Below are 24,278 nucleotides of genomic sequence, written 5' to 3'. Positions count from 1 at the left end.
GCACTTTTGGGCTGACATCTGGCAGTGGCCCTGCTAGGCCAGCAGAAGGCACCTGCTTGGCATGCTGACTGTTGGCATTGCTTCCTTGCAACACTGTGCAGGGCTGAGGTGTCAAAATGAAGTTCTTCTAGTAGCATCACAGTACCCATCACATCCCACAGACCCCAAGACTAGCCCTGAGCCAGACACGGGTGTGCAGGGTCTCCTCTCCCAGTGGCTGTAGTCAGGCCTTGGCCCTTCATCTTCATTAAAACCAACCAAGATTTTTCTCAGCACAGTGCTTTGCCTGTCTGTAACCATGGCCTCCAATTATCTGTCCTAACATGTCCCTGGGGAGGCTTTGTTAGTAACAGCCCTCAGTGGGGCCCATTAATACTCCAAGTCACTTCAAGTTTTCCTTCTGACTTGTTTTCCTTCTGAAAAACAAAAATTTTCCTCACAGTTCCTGAAATAATCAGGGAACTCACAAACATTATTGATTGCAAAGAAGCATGTATCCAAAGAGTTTCCTTACTGCATCCTTGAACTCCTGGTTCCTCATGCTGTAGATGAGGGGGTTCACTGATGAAGGAACAACTGAGTAGAGAACTGACACAATAAGATCCATGGATGGGGAAGAGAGGGAGGGGGGCTTCAGATAGGCAAACATGACAGTGCTGATAAAGAGGGAGACCACAGCCAGGTGAGGGAGGCACGTGGAAAAGGCTTTGTGCCGGCCCTGAGAAGAAGGCATCCGCAGCACAGCCCTGAAGATCTGCACATAGGAGAAAAAAATGAAAACAAAACAACCAAAGCATAAAGAAACAGTAAGAACAAGTGCCCCAGCTTCCCTGAGGTAGGCATCTGAGCAGGAGAGCTTGAGGATCTGTGGAATTTCACAGAAGAACTGGTCCACAGCATTGCCTTGGCAGAGGGGCAGGGAAAATGTGTTGGCCGTGTGCAGGGCAGCATTGAGAAAGCCACTGCCCCAGGCAGCTGCTGCCATCTGGGCACAAGCTCTGCTGCCCACGAGGCTCCCGTAGTGCAGGGGCTTGCAGATGGCAACGTAGCGGTCGTAGGCCATGACAGTGAGAAGGGAATATTCTGCTCCAACCAAGAAAGCAAAGAGAAAGAGTTGGGCAGCACAGCCTTGATAGGAGATGGCCCTGGTGTCCCAGAGGGCATTGGCCATGGCTTTGGGCAGAGTGGTGGAGATGCAGCCCAGGTCAAGGAGGGCGAGGTTGAGGAGGAAGAAGTACATGGGGGTGTGGAGGCGGTGGTCACAGGCTATGGCACTGAGGATGAGGCCGTTGCCCAGGAGGGCAGCCAGGTAGATGCCCAAAAAGAGCACGAAGTGCAGGAACTGCAGCTCACGTGTGTCTGCAAATGCCAGCAGCAGGAACTCACTCACAGAGCTGATGTTGGGCATTTGCTGATTTTGGACATAGAGCCTGCGAAATGAAAGAAAATATAAAGTATAAACTCTTATGAGTAAAGTCTCTGACTAAAATTCCCAGTAAAACCTTACATTACCTGTTTCCAAGAGGACCTTTGTCTATCTCCTTGTCTGGAGTCCTGCTTTCTGCTTGCTGAGCGTCCTGTACACAGCAACCACTTCTGCCCATCAGTCCCCAGTGGGACACCTCTAATCCAGTGAAATGGTTAATGTCGTTGCTGTGGAGGCACACCTAAACCAGAGGGCACATCCAGGAGGGCTGCTCTGTCCATTCCCTGGTGCCCAGCTGCTGGCTGCTTGCAGCATTCACCTGCGGGATGGATGCACACAGAGGTTGTGTTGAAAAACCACATCCCCTTGTCTGCAAGTCCTAAAGAACAGCTCAGAAAAGCCCTGGTGCAGTCTGTAAGCAGAGAGAAGAGAAGGGATATTCTCAGGTGCATCACTAACTTGTTTGTGTCTCAATTCAATGCAATAGGAAGCTCAGTCACCAGTGCAAATCCAACTACGCCGATAACATAGAGGCTGCCCCACTACCCTGTTAATATAGAGCCTACCCCACAATCAGAGCAGGAAGAGGCAGGCAGAGAGTGCAGAAAGTGCCTTCTCTTTGCAGGCAGCTCCTGCCCTGCCCTTCCTCTGCCCAAGCCCCTTGGCAGCTCCTCAGGCAGGCTGAGTGCTGAGTCTGGCAGGCAGCAGAGGCCCTGCCCTGGCACACAGCCCCTGGGGCACAGCAGGGACCCTGCTCTGCACCACAGCCCTGCACACCCCTGTCTGCACCCCCGGCTTCTCCTTCCTCCAGGACCAAAAGCTGCATTGCCCTCCATCCAGAGACTTACCGGGTTCAGGGCTGGGAAATGTTCTCCCCCAGTGAGCTCTGTGCATCCTGCCACTTCTGCCTGCCTTTAAGCACTCTGTCTCTGCAGGCAGTGCCCCCAGCCCTGCTGCGCTGTGCAGAGGAGCTGCTCCTGGGCACAGCTGTCTCTCTGCACCACGGCCCTCTTGCCACGAGCTCTCTCTGTCCCATGAGCCTGGCCCAGCTCTGCAGCACAGCACCAGCCCAAGGCACTGCAATCACCCCTATGGGCCTTTGCTGATGAGCCCACGAACCTCAGGCACTCAGAGACAATTGAAGACATCTCTCCAGAAGTCCAAGTCAGAGGCAAGTTTCCTGCAGTGTCCCCCTGAGGGCCAGCACTGACACAGCCTCCCTTGGAGCTCGTTAGAGCAGAACCCTGGAGGCAGTGAGGACAAGGAGACAAAGGCTGTTTGAGGGTGACACTGAGGTGTAGGAAAACTGGATGTGTGTCATCAAGCACAAGGGCCAGGCCTTCACCTCAAGTGCTTGGGAAGGGAGATCCTTTCTTTTCATGCAGTACTCGGGGCTCTTTGTGGGGCAGTAGGAGTTGGGGATGTGCATGGCCAAGTGCAGGAGAATGGTACGACTCCTGCCTGCTTCATGGGTGGGGGTGAGGAGGCAATGTGGCCCTGGTGCTTTAACGATCAGCTGTCTCCTCTTTGGCCTCAGTGACAGACACAACAACCATAGCCATGGACACAAAGACATTGGACCTTTTCAGACTTTGAGTCTTGCCATAGCCCTTGCTCCTCTCCAAACCAGGATACCCTAGAGACTCCCAGATCTGTACCTCTTTACTGGCTATTTGTAGACACACATCTGTGTGGTGTTACACCAGATCTGAGCTGAGTTTGATAACTCGGATCATCTTGGTGACTATGCTCCTCGTAAGGCAGATCTGTAGGAAGCTGGCCTGGTTCCTGGCGAGCAGGCACCACTGCTCATATGGCATCCCTTGTGGTGCCCAGGCCCTCCTCCTCCTGGGCACTGCTCACTCAGCAGTGTCCCAGTCTGCTCTGATGTGTGGGGTTCCTCTTCCTTTGTTGCACGACTAGGCTCTTCTCCCTGTAAGTGTCAGGAGGTTTCTGAAGGTAAATCCTGGAATTTCTCGTGGTTCCCCCAACCAATGCTGCATTCTGTCAGCAGTTAATGTCTTCAGGAAGATGGCTCACCCTGACTGTGCTGTCTCTCACAAGATAACAGCATCAGCAGTTGCAGGACAGTTTGTATAATACAGGAGTAACTAGTTGAATGGATTTCCAGCACAAACTTAGAGAAGGTTAGAGGATGGAAAGTTGCCAGGTTCCACCTTTTCTTTGCTTCTTTCCATCCATGCAGTCATTTTGTGTAGAATTGAATCCTGAATGTCATGAAGTTGTGCAGGGACAAATTCAGAATGGCCAAATCCCAACTGAAGCTCAATCTGACTATTACCTTCAAAGACATATGCTGCATATTTTTATGTGTAAATACATTAAAAGAAAAAAAAAAAAAAAAAAAAAAGAGCACTTAGGTGAATCTTCATCCTGTATGGGATGTAGGGGGAAGCATATTCACAAGAGTTGAGGAAAAGGCTGAGGTACTTAATGTTCTCTTAATGTTCTCTTTGCCTCAGTTTTCAGCAACATGACCTGTTGTTCTGATACTCAGCCTCCTGAGCTGGTAGATAGGTACAGGGAGCAGAATGAAGCCTTCATAATCCATGAGGAAATAGTTAGAGCCCTGCCACTGCACAAAGATTTACACACATCTATGGGACCACATGGGATCCACCTGTCACTACCAAGGGAGCTGGCAGGATCACTTCCCAAGTTGCTTTCCATCATTGATCAGCAGTCCTGGCTATCGGGAGAGGGACCAGTAGACTGGTGACTGACAAATATAATGTGCGTCTACAAGGGCTGGAAGGAGGTGTCGGGGAACTACTGGCCTGTCAGTCTGACCAGTGATGAGGCAGTTCATGAAGGAGATTATCTTGAGTACCATCAGGCAACACTTACAAGACTTACACTTACAAGGTGATCAGGCCCAGTCAGTAGGGCTTTATCAAAGTCAGGATCTACTTGACAAATCTGAACTCCTTCTATGACAAGGTGATGCACTCAGCGGATGACGTAACGGCTGTGGCTGTGGTTTATCTGGACCTCAGTAAGGATTATGGCACTGTTTCCTACAGCATTCTCCCAGAGAAACTGGCTGCTTGAGGCTTGGACGGGTATATGTTTCCTTGGATTAAAAACACTCTGGATGGCTGGGCCCAAAGAACTGTGGTACATGGAGCTAAATGCAGATGGAGGCCGTTCTGTAGTGGTGACCTCCAGGGTTCAGTTCTGGGGCCAGTTGCCTTTAATATTTTCATCAATGATCTGGACAAGGGGATCGAGTGCACCCTCAGTAAGTTTGCAGAAAACACCAAGTTGAGTGGGTGTTGGTCTGCTCGACGGTAGGAGGACTCTGCAGAGGGTCCTAGATAGGCTGCACCCATGGGCCAAGGCCAAATCTATGAAGATCAACAAGGCTAAGTTCTGGGTCCTGCACTTGGGGCATGACAACCTGATGCAATGCTGGGGAATGGCAGGTGGAATGCTGCCCATTGGAAAGGGTCTTGGGAGTAATCACAGAATCACAGAATCACAGAATAGTCAGCTGAATATGAGCCAGCAGTGTGCTCAGGTGGCCAGGAGAGCCAACAGCATGCGGGCTTGTACCAGGAATAGTGTGGTCAGCAGGAGTAGGGAAGTGATTGTGCCTCTGTACTCAGCCCTGGTGAGGTCACACGTCAGGTATTGTGTTTAGCTCTGGGGCCCCCAGAACAAGAAGGACACAGGTCTATTAGAACGAATCCAGAGGAGGGCCACGAGGATGATCAAGGGACTGAAGCACCTCTCCTCTGAAGACAGGCTGTGGGATTTGGTGTTGTTCAGCCTGGAGAAAAGAAGGCTCTGGTGAGATGTTATAGTGGTCTTCTAATACTTAAAGGGGGTTGTATGAAGGCTGGGGAGGGACTCTTCATCAAATAGTGTAGTGATAGGACTAGGGGAAATGGTTTTAAACCGAAAGAGGGTAGATTTAGATTAGATATTAGAAAGAAGTTCTTTACTCAGAGGGTGGTGAGGCACTGCAACAGGCTGCCCAGAGATGTTGTGGATCCCCCCTCACTGGAAGTTTTGAAGGCCAGGTTGGATGGGGTTTTCAGCAACCTGGTCTAGTGGAAGGTGTGTCTGCCCATGGCAGAGGGGTTGGAATGTTATGATCTTTAAGGTCCTTTCATACCCAAACTACTCTCTGATTCGCTGATTCTGTACAGCACCATACCAGCTACTAGGAAGAAAAATTAAGTCTATCCCATCTAAAACTCAGACTATATCCAGCCCTTATTCCGCACCATTGTTGCTATGTCATACTCAGGTCTGACACTTTCTAAATAACTATCACCACTTTTCCTGTCTTTTGATATACACACAGAGATATCTTGCCCTTAGCCTATTTGTGTCCTGGTTTTGGTTAGGATTTAATTAATTTTCAACCTAGTATCATAGAATCATAGTATGGCTTGGGTTGGAAGGGACCTTCAAAATCATCTAACTGAAGTCCTCCCAGATTCCACCCACTAGATCAGGTTGGCCAAGGCCCCATCCAGCCTGGCCTTGAACACCTCCAGGAATGGAGCATCCACAACTTCTCTGGGCAACCTGTTCCAGTACCTTACTACCCTTACAGTGAAGATTTTCCTCCTAATGTCTAATGTCTAGTCTAAATCTCCCCTTTTTAGTTTAAGATCATTTCCACATCCTCCTGTCATTATCTACCTGAGTAAAGAGTCCTCCATTTTTTTAAAAAAGACCCCTTTAAGTATTGACAAGATGCAAGGAGGTCTCCCTGGAGCCTTCTCTTCTCCAGGCTGAACAAACCTAATTCATAGAATCATAGAGTCATAGAATATCCTAAGTTGGAAGGGACCCTTAAGGATCATCAAGTCCAACTCTTGACACCGCACAGGTCTACCCAAAATTCCTTCAGCCTGTCTTCATGGGAGAGGTGCTCCAGTCCTCTGGTCATCTTTGTAGCTCTCCTCTAGATTCTCTGTAAGAGGTCCACATCTTTCTTGTGCTGGTGGCCCCAAATCTAGACACAGCACTCCAGGTGAGGCCTCACAAGGGCAGAGCAGAGGGGGACAGTCACCTGCCTCCATCTGCTGGCCACTCCTCTCTTGATGCAGCCCACGATGCAGTTGGCCTTCTGTGCTGCAAGCGCTCACTGCTGGCTCACGTCAAACCTTTTGTCCACCAGTACCCCAAGTCCTTCCCCACAAGGCTTCTCTCAATGTGTTCTTCTCTCAGTCTGTACTCATGTCCAGGATCGCCCCCACCCCAACCCGGGTGCCAGAACTTGCACTTGGTCTTGTTCAACCTCATTAAGTTCACGTGGGTCCAGTTCTCAAGCTTGTCCAGGTCCCTCTGGATGGCATCCCTTCCTTCTATTGTATCAACTGCATCACACCGTTTAGGGTTATTTGCAACCTCGCTGAGGGTGCACTCAATCCTACTAAGTCATTGTTGAAGATATTAAACATTTCTGGTCCCAGGACAGACCCCTGAACAACACCGCCCATCACCAGCCTCCACCTAGACATAGAACCATTACCCCTACTCTCTGGTTGTGGCCATCAAGTCAGTTTCTTTTCCACCAGGTAGTCCACCCTTCAAATCCGATATCTTTCCCATTCAGAGAGTAGTATATCATATGGGACCGTGTCCAAGGTCTTACAGAAATCCAAGTAGATGACATCAGTCAGTAGATCGTCGTTTTCTAATTGCGCCATGGCTTCCAAATCCTCCTGCTTGTTTCCCATTCTGCATGAATTGGTGCAGAGGCCCATCAGCTGGGCTATGGGCCACATCACCTTTTTAGAGGAGCCCTTCCTAATTCCTATGGGATGATTCACAGGTGTTTCCCTGATATTTATTAAGGTTATTGGCACTCAGGGGTTCTTCCGAGTCACTTACAAGTACATCCCCTTCCCCTACCAAATCTAGTTTAAAGCCCTGCTAATGAGTCTGGCCAGCTTGCTGCCCAAAACACTATTGTCCCACTTGGTCAGGTGCATCCATATGCTGCCTCCTCCTCAGTTCCCAGTCTCTGACTGGGAGGATCGAGGAGAACACTACGTGTGATCCAGATCCCTTCAGCATCTTTCCAAGGGGCATAAAGTCCCTTTGGATGCTTCTGAGCCTCCTTGTCATGGCCTCAGTTGTCCCTACGTGCAAGAGCAGGAATGGGTGATAGTCCGCCAGCTTGAACAAGCTCGGTAGATTCTTTGTGATGTCACAAATACCGGCCCCAGGCAGGTAGCAAACCTCTCAAGAGAGATTGTTTGGGCAGAAAATGGGTGCATCACTGTGTGGTGTAATTGCCTGAAGTAACTAGGAAAATAAAACTAACATTCACATTTTTAAGGAAAAGGTACAGCATTGAAGAGGTTTTCAGGGTAGGGCATAACTGCATTACCTGAGCATTCCCTAGGCTTCCAACCTTAGATGCTATCGCGCTGGGGAAACTTGGTGTGCTAGCCCTAAGGAACAGCACGGTGCGTAGAGTGGAGTGGAGACACCACGGCTAGGCTCTGTAATCAGGTGGGGTCTCGATTGTTCTTGTGCACAAAACTGCACTTTTTGCCACCCTGAGCCAAAGACCTGTCATGTTTTGACAAATGCTGTACCCTAGTGTACTTTTTGCTCATTATAATACCATTATAATACCAAAACACACCTCCGTCCCAAAAGCTACCCGCCTCCAAGGTGCGACCACCCCTCACTGAGCATGCGCTCTGAATTTCTCGGAGCCTATTGCTTTAAACGGAGACGGGAAAACTTTACACCAATCATAACTAAGATATGCTTGACTAGAGCCACTCAAACTCCACCTAGAAGATAGAAAATAATATAAATTGGCCCAAGAGAAAGGGGATGTTAGGGAAGATACCACCGTCAGGGGAGATACCATCCCGAGGAAATACAACATCCTTAGGACCTCCTGACTCCTGGGATCAGTCGACGGGCTGAGCCTCTCTTCCCCCCCCCATTGGGACGCCTTTGGGTGAGATCTGAATACTTGCTTATAAATCTCTAGAGAGTCTTTGATCCTTTTAACGTGTTTATTTCTAGGCTGTGCACCTGTGACACCTGTGGCATCTGTGACACCTGTAAACACCTGTAACACCTGTAACATCTATAACATCTATAACACCTGTGTATTTAATGCATACTAGCTTGCTTTTGCAGACAGTCACTATCAACGGCAATCCAAAAGAACCTGATTATCTGTTGCTGTAATAAACCATACTTGATTGCATTGTGATAGCTCTCTTTAAGTGCAACGAGGGTGAGGGTGGTTATCCGTGGTAGTTCAGTGTTCTGAATCTAACCAGACCCCCAGACGATTAATGCGTTTTTGGTGAATGTCTGAACAGACCCCCAGACCGTTAAAGCGTTGATGGTGAATGTCTGATGGGACCCCCATCAGACACGGTTAACGTGTTTTTGGTGAATGTCCGACTGGTTCAGTATTCTGAATCTGACCGGGCCTGTAACGGTTAATCAGCTACACCCCTTAACGCGACACCCTCCTGTGCTGCAGCTCTGCCTGAAGACGAGGCAGATCATGTTCATTGCAGGCAATCTGTAGTCATCTCAAACTGTCTGAGACCTCCCAAAGACAGGGCACTGGGCACTGGAGGATTTGCAGCTCTGAAAGATCAGCTAGGATAAAACCTGAGAGGACCACAAGAATGATGTTGATGGAGTTTCTGGGCTGAAGTGTGGGGAGGGACTTTATGAAGTTCATTGATTAAATATTGATCCCTCACTGCAATGCTCTAGCAGTCTGAGTCTGTAGTACAAACCAGACCACCTATTTTCATGATTCTGGCCTCCACTCTACTGCGGGTATCTGCAAGCACAGGCTACAGAAAAAGTCTTGCCTTTCAGGTAGTTCCTGTCTTGGCCTTCCTCTTGGAAAATCCAATCATAAATGCCATTCTCTAAAATATTTTCTACCTTGAGAAACAGAGAGACCCACCCTGCCAGATGCTATCAGCCATCAGATGTGCCAGCTGTAGAAGACCCCTCTGGCAACCCCACCTGCAGTGCCCTGCTGCCAGAGCCTCACGGTGTCAAGCGTCTGCAGATGTGTCCTGCCACACGCTGCCCTCTGTTGTTGCGCTCCTCAGTGCCTCCCAGCCCTCTCTCCTTTTCTCCTCTCTGTGCACCAGCTGTGGTCCCAGCCCCCAGCCCTGCTGCGCTGTGCAGAGGAGCTGCTCCTGGGCACAGCTGTCTCTCTGCACCAGGGCCCTCTTGCCACGAGCTCTCTCTGTCCCACGAGCCCGGCCCAGCTCAGCAGCACAGCACCCGACCAAGGCATCGTTTGCTCTGTGCCCTTGGGTTCCCTCGAGGTGTCCCCAAGGCCTCAGGGCTGACAGCTCCCCAAGGCACCAGGGTCTCTGCTGGGGTGTGCTGATTGAAGCACACTGAACGCATCACCAACTACTCCTTGCTGAATTTGGGAGAGACTGATTTTAGAAGCGTAATTTATTCTATTAAAATTTGATTGTCAAACATGAGTAAAACAATACCCTTCCTTAACCCGTATTCCCTCCGCACTGCATGGCAGGACACCTCAGCCATGACTACCAGGGATCATTTCACCCCTCTGAACGTGTTCTAACAAAAGAGGGGGGAACTGAATGCTCTAAAAGGGTTTCCATGAAGGGAATGGGACTCTAAGACACCATTTGTTGAGTTTTCCCAGCAATCCACATTGAAGATCCTCTACCCATAGACAACTCTCGTCTTCCTCTTTCTCATGACCAGCACGGTGACTGGAATGTGGAACACCCTCATCACTCTGCTGGTGCCTGCCTCCAAACACCTGCAGATGCCCATGGCCTTCTTCCTGAGGGAGAGTTGTCCTCCTTGCACAGCTCCAGCAGCCTGCCCCAGATGCAGGCCAGCTTCCTGTCTGGGGACAGCACCCCCTTTGCTCAGAGGTGGCAGCACTCTCAGCTGCACTTTCTGCATGACCGCAGTGCTTCCTGCTGGGGGCCAGGTCTTATGGTCAGCCCTGGGCTGTATGCCATCCCTCTTCTCTGCAAGGCTCGAGAAGTGGAAGGCCTGACTCCAGAAGGCAGCTGTACCTGAACCAGGGGAATTTCTCTCATGTACAGGAATTATTTATCCTCCTCCCAGCTCCAGCTCTGCGGCCCCAGTGTCGTAGACACCTCTTGCGTGGTTTTGCCCCATTGCTGGAGCTCTCCTGCAGTGCCACGGTGATACTCATGGTCTTTGATTTCATAATCTACATTTTGGATCCAATCTACCTCTTCCCTCCCACACAGTTTTTATGTCCATGCATCTTGTGTTGGTAGGCTCAAGCCCTTATCCACTTGCTCTTCTGTCCTCATGAGTGTCACTGTTTCTTATGACACCATGATATCTCCATGTGAAGTGCAGAACAGTGCATAACATAAGCTACTAATACAATCAGCAAGTCAAAAATAAATAATTAAATAATAAATCAGTATCTTATTTCCTTCAAGCATTTGGTACAGCATCTTATTTATTTATTTATTTATTTATTTATTTATTTATTGTGACTGTACAGCAATCATAACATTAGTCCACACAGGAACAGGACATACTCTTAGGCATGAATAAAATTTCTCTTTTATTGAGAAGAACTTTTGGTCTTCCTCCTCAGAGATATTAACCAAGCCCTTTCCCAAATCATCATCATGCTCCCTGTCTGTCCTCAGGTTGCTTAGAGGTGGTGTGGGAAGGGCAAGAGAGGTGGTGGTGGAGATGCAGATGTCACCATAAGACCTCTCTCAAAGACCTTGGAAAAGCCAGATATAGGAGAGACGTTGCTCAGGATTTGGAAAAGGCAGAGGTAAAAGGCATCTTCTACAAGAAGGCTAAACAGAAAGCTGATTAAGTCTAACTAAGGATTAAAATGCCATCCTTAAATCTAGCCTTCAAATCAAATCTAAATTAAAAGCCTCAAAACTTGTCGTTATCCTAAACCTTGAGCAGGCACCTTGAGCAGAACACCAATCCATCCCTCGATGTCCTTGCCATTCCCTTAACCCTGGAGGGTGACCTCTAATCCCTAAACATTAACCTGATCATCTAACCCCCAAAGCCCTCCACCATGCACACAGCACATCTCAGCTTCAAACCCACTCCTATCCCTATCTTCATCTTCTTGTCCCATTGGGGCAGGGCAGGGACTGTGAGGTCCTGCAGCAGTCCCATGGCATTGGAAGAGGCATGTGAGGTGACAGGTATGTGATCAGATCAGAGGCCACAAGGAGGAGCTGGCTGGGAATGCTGGAATGGGATCAGGTGTGCCTCAGGATCTCCTGGGCCTGCAGGAGGCAATGGCTGTGAAGGAGTTCTCATTTCTACCCTTTTTAAAAATGGGAGTGATGTTTTCCTTTTTCCAGTCACCAGGGACTTCACCTGACTGCCAGGACTCTTCAAATATGATGGAGAGAGGCTTGACAACTACATCAGTCAGTTCCCTCAGGACCCTGGGTGGCATGTCATCAGGCCCCATAGACTTGCACGTGTTTAGTCCTTCAGGTGGACTCAAACCTGCTCTTCACTTACAGCGGGTGGGACTTGGCCCCTCAGCCTCCATCTCTGGCTTCAGAGAAATGAAAGACTTGGGAAGCCTGACTTGCAGGGAAGACTGAGGCAAAGATGTTGTTGAGTCCATCAGCCTTCTCCATGTCTGTCATTACCAGTTCACCCTTCTCATCCATCACAGGGGGTACACTCTCCTTGGCCTTTCATATCTGAGCAAGGTACCTACAGAATCTCTTCCTGTTATTCATTGCATCCCTTGCCAAGCTCAGTTCCATTCATGCATTGCTTTCCTTTTCCCATACCTCCACATCCAAAACAGAAACATGCATGAGGGCTTGGGAAAAGTAACCCTGGATCCACAGAAGCCATTTGGGAAAAAAAAAAAAAAAAACATGTAGGTCGGAAGCATGATTTTGTGGAGGTTCAGAGCTGATGGGCACATTGTGCAGGATGCTCCTAAAGATCTTTGTGTCCTTTTCCCTCCTGACTACAATGCCACTTCCTTCTCAGGAATGAAGGAGCCAACAGAGGTGAGACAGATACACTGAGATGGTAAATGTCATCAGAAAGCTGATCTCAAGAAGATATGGGGAGGTCAGAAGCAGCCTGGACAAGAGGCATATGAGATTATGGGGTGGTATGAGGAGCATGGCCAGCAGAAATTAATGATTTCATAGAGGTAAAAGCATTCCTGCAATGCCGATATTGCAGTAACAGTGACATAAAAAAGTCACATATGGCCCTTACCTAACTGGAAACAGTGATTCTAATCCCTGAACCTAAATGCTACTACAACACTCTGAAAGAATCAATTTTCTCTCTTGATAACCCTAATCCCTTCCCTTAACACTAACATGAAAATGCTCTATTTAACCCTAGACTCCTTGGCAGATGTAAAACACCCGTAAACCACAGAGCTTCTCCATACCATAACCACAGACCTGACAGCACAAGCAGAACACCAAACACTCCCACTAAAATTTTGCTTAATGTCTAACCCAGAAAGTGAAAAAGAAATACCGAGGGGGCTAGAGATAGTTCAGCTTTACCTCAGGATCTCATGGCCAACAGGAGCAATGTGACTGTGGCAGTGACTGTGAGGTCACTTCTGTCTCTGCACTTGATAGGGCAGCAGCAGGAACGTGTCACAGAAAGGGACTGTGAGGTCACTTGTGTCTGGAGGTGGCAGGTCAGCCTTGACTTCTCCCTGGGAGCTGCACTTTTGGGCTGACATCTGGCAGTGGCCCTGCTAGGCCAGCAGAAGGCACCTGCTTGGCATGCTGACTGGGGGATCCCCTCTGCCTCCAGAGCCAGGATGACCCAGGCAGAAAGAAGGCCCCCATATGGGTTGTCCTGTCCCTTCTGGTTGAGTCCATGAGTGGGCAGCAGCAGGCACAAGGCTTGGCTGTGTCTAGCCAAGAAGCTGCAAGGCCAGCAGCAGGTCAATGGCTTGGAAGCTGCTGCTGAGGTGACTTGTGTCTGGTTGGCTGAGAGGCCGCAAGGAGCCTGCTGGGTTGGGATGCCTACTTCAGGAGAGGTTTCCACCCTGGTGGAGCTTTCTTTGGTAGTAGGAAAGAGCAGGGGAGAAAAAACTGCCACAAAGTGTGCATTGGAACGATGGCACTGGCCATGAAGAGGAAGAAATATCCAAGGGAACAGCAGGTCTTGCTGCTAGTAACAGAGGCAAAAAAGGCATTAAGTGTCTCAGCCTTTACCTCATCCCTTGTCACCAGGTTTTCCCCCAAAAATCCAATAAAGCATTATGATTCTCCCTAATCCTCCTTCATTTAAAGTATTTATTTAAATTTTTATCTTTTATTTGTTTGTTTGTTTCTTTTGTCTTTGACAGTAATAGATGGATTGAGCTCCAGCTGGGCTTTGGCCCTTCTAATTTTGACCTGCACAGCCACATAACATTCAGGACACAGCTCTAGACAAACTGACAGCATGCATGAGAAGGAAGTACAGAAGAGGTGGAACATGGCAGCCTTCCATCCCCTACTCTCCTGTGATTCTATGGTGCAATTCCATTTAGCTGTTACTCCTGAATTATCCAAATTTCTGTGCAACTCTTGCTGCTGCTGCTGTCTGGTCAGAGATAACACAATCACAGGAAGGTTGAACTGTCTGTCTGCAGCCATGAATGGCTGACAGAATGAAGCATCAGTGACATGGAACATTGAGAAATTGAAGGATTTTGCCTATAGAAATCTCTTGTTGTTTACAAGGAGATGAGCCTTGTCCTTCATCAAAAGAGGAATAACCCCAGGCGTCATGGCAGACTGGGATGCTGCTGAGTGAGCAGTGCACAGGAGGAGGAGGGCCTGGGCACCACGAGAGATGCCATACAGCAGTGGTGCCTGCTCACCAGGAACCAGGTCAGCTTCCTACAGAGCTGCCTTATGAGGAACATGGCCACCAAGAAGATCTGAGTTATCACGCTCAGCTCAGATCTGCTGTGACACCACACGGACAAGGGTCTGCAGCCAGCAGTGAATGATGTGCAGGTATGGGAGTCCTGTTAAGACCCAGGTTTAAACAGGATAGAGGGCTGTGGAAAGGCTGAAAGTCCCAACAGGACCCAGGTCTTTGTGTCCATGTCGTGGTTTAACCCAGCCGGCAGCTAAACACCACGCAGCCGTTCGCTCCCCCTCCCCCCTCCCTCTCTGGAATGGGGGAGAGAAATGGAAAGTGAAGCCCGTGAGTTGAGATAAAGACAGTTTAATAAGACAGGATAATAATAATAATAATAATAATAATAATAATAATAATAATAATAATACAATGATGATAATGGTACTACTAATAATAATATGTACAAACAAGTGATGCACAATGCAATTGCTCACCACCCGCTGACCGATGCCCAGCCTAACCCCGAGCAGTCCGGCCCCCCTCCCCCGGCTAGCCACCCCTATATATTGTTTAGCATGACGTCAGATGGTATGGAATACCCCTTTGGCTAATTTGGGTCAGCTGTCCTGGGTCTGTCCCCTCCCAGCTCTTACTGCACCCCCAGCCTGCCTGTTGGCAGGACAGAGCAAAAGGCTGAGATGTCCTTGGCTTGGTATAAGCACTGCTCTGCAACAATTAAAACATCGGGGTGTTATCAGCACTCTTCTCATCCTAAGCCAAAACACAGCATTCCACCAGCTACTAGGAAGAAAATTAATTCTGTTCTAACTGAAACCAGGACAGTCCATGGGTATGGCTGTCGTCTCTGCCACTGATGCCCATGAAGAGACAGCTGATCATTAAAGCACCAGGGCCTCATTGCCTCCTCACCCCCACCCATGAAGCAAGCAGGGGTCGTACCATTCTCCTGCACTTGGCCATGCACATCCCCATCTCCTACTGCCCCACAAAGAGCCATGAGCAAGGTGTGAAGGGAAAGGATCTCCCTTCCCAGAGGACAGGGGTCAAGGTCTGGCCCTTGTGCTTGGTGACACACATCCAATGTGTCCACACATCTGCGTCACCTTCACATTGCCTTTGTCTCCTTGTCCTCACTGCCTCCAGGGTTCTGCTCTAATGAGCTCCAAGGGAGGCTGTGTCAATGCTGGCCCTCAGAGGGACACTGCAGGAAACTTGCCTCTGACTTGGACTTCTGGAGAGCTGTCTTCAATTGTCTCTGAGGGCCTGACGTTCGTGGGCTCATCAGCAAAGCCCCCAGAGGGGTGATTGCAGTGCCTTGGGCTGGTGCTGTGCTGCTGAGCTGGGCCGGGCTCGTGGGACAGAGAGAGCTGCTGGAAAGAGGGCTGTGGTGCAGAGAGACAGCTGTGGCCAGGAGCAGATCCTCTGCACAGTGCAGCAGGGCTGGGGGCACTGCCTGCAGAGACAGAGTGCTTAAAGACAGGCAGAAGTGGCAGGATGCACAGAGCTCACTTGGGGGAGAACACTTCCCAGCCCTGAACCCGGTAAGTCTCTGGCTGGAGGGCAATGCAGCTCCAGTTCCTGGAGGAAGGAGATGCTGGGGTGCAGGCAGGGGTGCCCAGGGCTGTGGTGCAGAGCAGGGTCCCTGCTGTGCCCCAGGGGCTGTGTGCCAGGGCAGGGCCTCTTCTGTTTGCCACACTCAGCACTCAGCCTGCCCGGGGAGCCCAGGGGCTTGGGCAGAGGAAGGGCAGGGCAGGGGCTGCCTGCAAAGAGAAGGAACTTACTGCACTATCTACCTGCACTTTCATAGTGTGATCATGGGTCAGGCTCTTTGTTAACGGGATGGTTGGATTTGCATGGGTGACTGAGCTTCCTATTGCACTGAACGGAGACATGAACAGGTTAGTGACGAACCTCAAAATATCGCTTCTCCTCTGTCTGCTTCCAGACTGCACCACGGCTTTTCTGAGATTTTCTTTGGGACCTGCAGACAAGGGGGTGTGGTTTTTCAACACAGCCTCTGTGTGCATCCATCCCCTAGCTGAGTGCTGCAAGCAGCCAGCAGCTGGGCAGCAGGGGATGGACAGAGAAGCACCCCTGGATATGAACTCTGGCTGAGGTTTGCCCCCACAGCAATGACATTTCCCACTGCAGTGGAGCAGAGGTGGCTGCTGTGTACAGGACACTCAGCAAACACAAAGCAGGGCTACAACCAGGGAGAGACACAAAGGTCACCTTGAAAGACAGATGATGTGAAGGTTTTAATGAGAAAATAAATGAGTATTGTTCAGGAAAATTTCCCCTAACAGTCTGTATTTTTCCTTCTTTGCATTGCCCTTGATGAAGGGCAGGAAATGCCCAACAGCAGCTCTGTGAGCGAGTTCCTCCTGCTGGCATTCGCAGACACGCGCGAGCTGCAGCTCCTGCACTTCGCGCTCTTCCTGGGCATCTACCTGGCTGCCCTCCTGGGCAACGGCCTCATTCTCACCGCCATAGCCTGCGACCACCGCCTCCACACCCCCATGTACTTCTTCCTCCTCAACCTCGCCCTCCTCGACGTGGGCTGCATCTCCACCACTCTGCCCAAAGCCATGGCCAATGCCCTTTGGGACACCAGGACCATCTCCTATCAAGGATGTGCTGCACAGGTATTTCTCTTTGTCTTGTTGATGTCATCAGAATATTTCCTTCTCACCGTGATGGCCTATGACCGCTACGTTGCCATCTGTAAGCCCCTGCACTACAGGAGCCTCGTGGGCAGCAGAGCTTGTGCCCAGATGGCAGCAGCTGCCTGGGGCAGTGGCTTTCTCAATGCTGTCCTGCACACGGCCACTACAGTTTCCCTGCCCCTCTGCCACGGCAATGCTGTGGACCAGTTCTTCTGTGAAATCCCCCACATCCTCAAGCTCTCCTGTTCAGATGCCTACCTCAGGGAAGTTGGGGCACTTGTGTTTAGCTTTTCTTTGGGCTTTGGTTGCTTTGTTTTCATCATGTTATCCTACGTGCAGATCTTCAGAGCTGTGCTGAGGATGCCCTCTGACCAGGGTCAGCACAAAGCCTTTGCCACTTGCCTCCCTCACCTGGCCATTGTCTCCATGTCTTCCAGCACTGCCATGTTTGCCTACCTGAAGCCCTCCTCCATTTCCTTCCCATCTTTGGACCTTGTGATGTCATTTCTGTATTCGGTGATTCCTCCAACATTGAACCCCCTCATCTACAGCATGAGGAATCAGGAACTAAGGAATGTAGCGAGGAAACTCTTTGGATACCTGCTACTTTATAAACAATAATAGTTCCATCTTCCCATCATTACTATACTCTCATAATATCTCAGAAAATATTAGGACAAGCTTCTTTTTTTTTTTTTTTTTTTTTTTTAATTTTTTTTTACTTCATTTTTTTCTGAAACTTGTGCTTTATATATATACATGTATAATGTTTTCCTTAGGCTCCTGCCTGCAAATATTTCATGCATTTTGACCAACTAGTTTCCTGTACTTTTAGAACAAGTTTTCCTGTGTAGGTGCAGACAACAAAAAGTCATGAGAACTTCATTGGTCTCATCTGCTGTCTCTTCCCATCTCCTCTGGAGCTGGGGGGGCAGCCCCAGCATGCAGGAGGTGCTCAGGAACAAGAGCCCAGCTGCCAAATGGAGGAGCAGTCCCAGTGGCCCTCGGGCTGCACCTCACTGCCCGCTGGGCTCTGCTGAAGGGAATTTATCACATGACTCAAGGCTGGTGTGCAACTGAAGTGTTTATTGAGTATACATTCTTGCATTTATACCCTTAGCATCTTTGCATGTGCCAGGTATGCTACCAGGCAAGCTCACTCATTGGTGGCTATACTAGTGTTCACGCAACTACCACGCTCTTATTCTGCTCGTTGATTTGTTGCCATGCTGATCGCTCGTGCTGGTTGTTTTCTCAACTCCTCAATTGTTACTTCTTCTTTGACCTTGTGCAACTTGTCTTGTACCTTATCTTGCATTTTTCTACTAGCTACTTTATTTCTGTGTCTAGCAGATTCCACAGGCTTCCAAACTGAGCTCCCATAATTCCCCCTTTTTTTGTTTCTATGAGCCAAGCCAATTGCACTGAGCATAAAAGCATTTTTGTAAGCATTGAAATAGGCATGGTACAACTAACAGAATCACAATTACCATAATCAGCACTACAAGCACTCCTCTTATAAGTTTTCTCAACCATCCCTCTATTCCCAGGCTTTACAACCATGATTCCAGCCCCCACGTGCTAGTTGTTAACTTGTCTTTGAGCTCCTTGAGTTTGGATAATTGTTGGTGAATCGACTGAGAATTTTCACTTAAGTTCATACAACACATGCCTTCAAATTCGTCACACCCATGACTTTGTGCTAACAATAGGAAATCTATTGTGGCCCTGTTCTGCAGTGTTGCATGTCTAACCAAGTCAGTGTCGGTTAATAATGCACTCAATGCCACAGAGGTTGCATTGGTTTGCTTAGCAAGCCAGCATCCTAATTTGTTAAGCGTTGTTAGCGCTTGAGCAGCAGCAACACCAGGTGCGAAAAACGAAGCAGTGATGACTTTATCAGCTTGCCAGAAATCTAGATTGTCTTTGCAATTCTCCTGATAATGCTGAACAAATTGTTTAGCGCGCCTATGGTGCTTTGTAATATTTAGTATCATTAATGTATTAGGTGTTAAATAAGGTTAACTGACCAAAGATACATGGTCCCCCTTTGATATGTGATGGAATACCCTGCCATGCTCTGTCACCACAGATGAGAAACACTCCGGGTGGCAGTGCTAGCAGGACATTTGAGGATCTAGACACATTAGGAGAAGTGTAGTTGCACCACATTGATTCATTGCGGTATATTCCTAGTCCAGGTGTGACATCGATTGCTGTGAGGTTACTACCCATATAGTTAAACCTTACACAGGCTGGTGCATTAACACAACCTAAAATGTTGAGTTCTTGTGGTTCCAGTGTTGTTTCAGGAAGGTATGGTGCCCAGCCATCCCAATTATTCATAGTTTCCTTGCTGATGTTCCCTGGACTGGAGCTGTTCCAACTGTGGATGAGAAGGCTTCCACTACTGGTGTTGTTGATGTCACTCAGATGCTCCTCTCTTAGTGGTATGCCGACTAAGCACGTCAGAAACGGGTTATATGCAGTCGCCATGGACAGGCAGATATGCTCTTGCCCTGTCATGTTGGCGAGGGTGACCCAGATGTTTTGTCGAGGCTGGATGGAGACCCAGGATCTTCCAAGGCCGCAGAGTCTGAAGAGGATGATGGTTCCAACAAGGGTCATATTGCTCGCGCTGGAATCCATTTTGGTCCTCCTTCTGTGGAAACACAAGCATACCCTCGGCCCCAAGTTATTAAAGAGTATGGTCCCTCCCACACCCCAGTATTGAGATTAGGTTTTTCGACTAATGGTCTTTCTTCATATAATGAGGTGAGGCCTGTTTTTTGTGCCCCAAAATGCTTTACTGTCGGGGATACCTCTTCGTGTGAGAAAGGCATGGTTAGGTGATTCATCACGTATAACACTTTTTCTAATCTCTTTTGTGGTGTTTCCATTTTTTCCCTCTTTTTTTTTTTTTTTTTTTTTTTTTTCTCTAACAAAGACTTAACTGTTCTGTGTGTGCGTTCTACTATAACTTGTCCTATAACTTGTACTTTTAGATGTACAGCTTAGGGATATGGTTTAGTGGAGGGCTGTTAGCGTTAGGTTGGAGGTTGGACTCGATGACCTTGAGGTCTCTTCCAACCTAGAAAATTCTGTGATTCTGTGATTCTGTGTCCTGTCAGAGAGTGGGGGATTGCCGTTTTGTGGGTTATACCCCATGTGTGAAAAAACTTTTTTGTGGAGCTACTGACGTATGCGTGTCCGTTAGTTTTGATCTCTAGGGGAATGCCTAAAGCTGCAAAGGCAAGGCAAAAGTGTGCCTGAACATGTCTGCTTGTTTCCCCACGCAGGGGAGTTGCCCATACAGCATGTGAGAAAGTATCTATAGATATATGGACATATTTCAATCTGCCAAATTCAGGAACATGTGTCACATCAGATTGCCAAAGTTGTAGTGAGCTAAGACCTTTAGGGTTCACTTCCTGTGAAGGTCCCTGTAGCTGTTGGCTGTCAGGGCAAGTTTGTACAATAAGTTTTGCATCTCCTAGCAGAATAGAGAATTGCTTGGCCAATGGTCTAGCAGGCTGGTGAAAGAATTGAATGGAGGTGCAAGCTTGAAGTAGTTTATTAGGGACTGGGGGTTGTATGGCCAAATTGGTTAAAGGATTGGCTCGAGCGTTGCCCTCAGTGAAAACGCCTGGTAGCACAGTAAGACTGTGAACATGTATCACAAAATATGGGTACAGACGTTGCTCAACAAGGAATAGGAGCTCTTTGAATTTTAAAAACAGCATCTCGTTCTGAATGGGGCGTATTTGTGCCCTTTCTATTCATTGTACTTCTCCTACAGCATATTGTGAATCTGCCACAATGTTTAGTGGTTCATTGGACCAATTTTTAAAAGCCATAATAATAGCATGCAGTTCTACAATTTGGGGGGAGCCCTGTACCATATTGATCGTGTGCTGCCATTGTCCATTTTTCTCCCAATCAAGATATTCCTTCACAATGGATATTACGATGGTTTCAGGCTCAATTCCGGCTATTTCTACAGTTCTTTCCCTGCCTCTTTTTATTAAGGCTGCAAACATCTCCACTCTTGTTGCTAGTGTCTTTGTGGGTTGGTGTGGCAGAAATACCCATTCCAACAAGAGTAATGGATCAGGGGCATTTGGATCCCATTGCGCTAGAAGAGCTAGGGGTTGTGGGTCCTGGTTACACAAATAAAGTTGAATAGGCAATCCTTCTGCTCATCGGTGACATTGCTGCTTCATGAGTTCTCCTTCTATGTGACTCAGTGCCGTCTTTGTTTCCTTTGTCAGTTGCCGAGGCACGTTGATATCACCTTTCAGGAGATCGAACAATGGTGATAGTATTTGATTATTAATTCCACAATAGTTTTGTATCCTATTAATATTACCAATAAGCTTCTGTAGATCATTCAATGTCTTAACTTCTTGTGTGATGGTAATGGCTTGGGGTTGAATGGTTTGTTGTAAGATTTTCCAGCCCAAGTATTTCCATGGTGCTTCTACTTGGATTTTCTTGGGGGCTATCTGCAACCCCCATGTTTGCAGTTCTTGTCTCAGCCTCTGAATTATTTCATGGGTTAATGATTTTGTAGGCACCGCTACCAATATATCATCCATGTAATGGTAAATACAGGTCTCGGGATACTGTTTTCTAATAGGGGCCAGAGCTTTAGCAACATACATTTGGCAAATGGTTGGAGAATTCTTCATCCCTAGTGGAAGAACAGTCCAGTGATATCTGTCCATAGGTTCGCTTTTGTTTATTTTTGGTACCGAAAATGCAAATCGCGGTGCATCCTTAGGGTGGAGTGGAATGGTAAAAAAAACAGTCCTTGAGGTCAACAATAATAATATTCCAGATATGTGGAATCATGGTGGGAGAAGGCAAACCTGGTTGGAGAGATCCCATTTCTTTCATGACCGCATTTATTTTTCTTAAGTCATGTAGTAATCTCCATTTCCCACTCTTCTTTTTAATTATGAACACAGGCGAGTTCCATGGACTGGTGGTTGGGACTATGTACCCTGCTTTCAATTGCTCCTGAACAAGTTCTTGTAGCACTGTGACCTTTTCTGCAGGGAGAGGCCACTGATCCACCCACACTGGTTTTTCAGTTTTCCAGGTGAGTTTCATTATCGGTCACTTTTCAATGGCCACTACTGAAAATTTTCAGGGCATCTCACGGTGAAGTTTCCTTGTGCCATCACGTCTCTGCCAAGAAAGCTAACTGGGATAAGAGTGGCATACAGACGTATGGAAAAGGTAGAGCCTTCTTGTGTTTTGATTGTTAGCATGTATTTGGACAGATAGGTTTGCGATGATCCTCCTACTCCTACAAGTCCCTTTGTGGTTGATTCTAAAGGCCAGTCCTTCGGCCCGTCCTTCATGGCTATACCATGACATCAGCCCCAGTGTCCACCAACATAGAAATAACTGCCTGGGTAGTCTGTGCCGGTTTTGGATAATAAAATATTAAAGTCATCATAGGCCTTGAGGTGGTGAGAGTGGCTGCCCAGAGGATTTCTGGTTGTCCTGTTGATCCAAACCCTGCATCACCCCGTGTATTAGTTTCTGTATGGGGCACTATAGCTTTAAATAGTATCAGTTGAGCTAGCCATGTCCCAGCAGGGATATGTACTGGAGGGGAGGGTATTCAAACCATTGCATGTATTATGCCTTCATAATCGGAGTTGATCACCCCCAGTAGCACAAAAAGTCCCGTCAGAGTGGTGCTGGATCGTCCCAATAATATAGCACTGCATCCTTCCCCTATCGGTCCCTTGACATTCAATGGTATTTTTTGGACCTTGTTGTCCCACACAGTGCAAGCTACTTTTGTGGAGAGATCCACTCCAGCACTTCCTCGGGTTTTGGCAGAGAGGGAACCCATGGTGACACATTCAGGGGGTTTTGCGAGGGAGTCGCTATGGATGTCATCACGACTCGAGAAGCGGCTCACATAGCATTCGGAGTTGGCTGGCCCCCATGGGGTACTTGTGTCATCGCGCGCCCCTGCCCCGCATTCAGCTTCCCGTTTCCCTTCTGCAGTTGTAAGGTTTGTCCCTCTGCATTATGCTTTGAGTGGCACTGGCTGGCCCAGTGCCATCCCTTTTTGGGGACATCCCTTTTTTTCAGCGAGGACGGACACCAGGAGGAGCCAAACTACTCACCGGCACAGAGCCCCCTCCTTTCTGTGGGCACTTAGTGGCAAAATGTCCTATCTCTTGACACCAAAAACATCGCTTATCATTGTCCATCGCTAATGCTGCAGCGAATGCACTGACTAGTGCGGTTGTATGGTGTTCAACAGACCCCACGCGACTGCAAGCTTCTGTCATTTGTACCAAGGTTGTCCCATTAGGCATGGATTGCAGAATCTTCTTACAATCTGTGTTAGCATTTTCAATCACCAGTTTCAACATGAGAGCCTCTTTAGTTTCATGATTATCTATTTGCTTGTCCAGTGAATCCGTCAATCTGTCTATAAATTGCATATAAGGTTCATTGACTCCTTGTCGTATGCTAGTAAAAGAAGGCTGGCTCCTTCCTGCTTCTGGCAGTTTCAGCAGGGCTTGTAATGCTGGTTGGGCTGACTGTCGCAAGATGGCATCGTTGAGCCAAGCTTGTAATCGTGGGTCCATTAACGGCTCAGTTCCCATAAGCTGAGGAAGCCCCGCACCCATAAGAGGGTCGCCTAATGTTCTTTCTAAATTCTGCAGTGCCACTATCTCACACAGTTCTCCTATTTCTGTTCCCTTAACAATTTTTGAGTCGGGGTGAGGATCATTGCAGCTATTTGGCGACAATCATACGGAACCAGCAACTGACCTGTCATCACATTTTCTAATAATGATTGTGTAAAAGGCGCATGCAATCCGTAGGTCGTGACTGTTTTTCTCAGTTCCTTTATCAAGTCCCGCTGAAAACATTATACTCATTTGGCCCATTATTCCGTACTGTTACTGGAAAAGCCATGCCTATCGGGTCCCCATCTCTCAATGCCTCTCGGAGTATACCGTCCCAACGCTTGCAAGGGTCAAAATCTTTACTTGATCAAGGGGCCTCGCTTTGGGAAGAGATGGGGGCCATAGAAACATCCCTTGTCAGGGGCACCGATAGTGCCAAAGGTGGAGGAAATGGGCTAGGGCTTGTTTCAGCCTCCTTTTCAAAATCAATCAGGTTGATCTTTTCTGTCAGTGCACAAGCACCTTCTTGTGCTTCGCTTGCCTGTGACACTGCAGTTTGTACATTTTTTTTCTGCCCACTAAGCTCTTAACATTTCAGTTACTAAACGCCAAGTTGTCATTACCTCCACT

The 24,278-nt window shown here is 48.2% G+C and overlaps 1 protein-coding gene across 1 annotated transcript in view; it reads right to left on the bottom strand.

The window, feature by feature from the left end:
* LOC311428101 (olfactory receptor 14C36-like) overlaps positions 1–24,278 on the bottom strand; it is a gene marked incomplete at both ends in the record, with an annotated part of 66,614 nt that overhangs the window by 5,864 nt on the left and 36,472 nt on the right. Inside the window, one exon of the mRNA XM_084539657.1 lies at positions 515–1,030. Coding sequence (XP_084395783.1) covers positions 515–1,030 — 516 coding nt within the window. The remainder of the gene's footprint in view (positions 1–514; positions 1,031–24,278) is intronic.

This window comes from Aythya ferina (assembly GCF_964211825.1).
Source record: "Aythya ferina genome assembly, contig: HAP1_SCAFFOLD_29, whole genome shotgun sequence".
NCBI lineage: Eukaryota > Metazoa > Chordata > Aves > Anseriformes > Anatidae > Aythya > Aythya ferina.
This window is presented reverse-complemented; position numbering and strand designations above follow the sequence as displayed.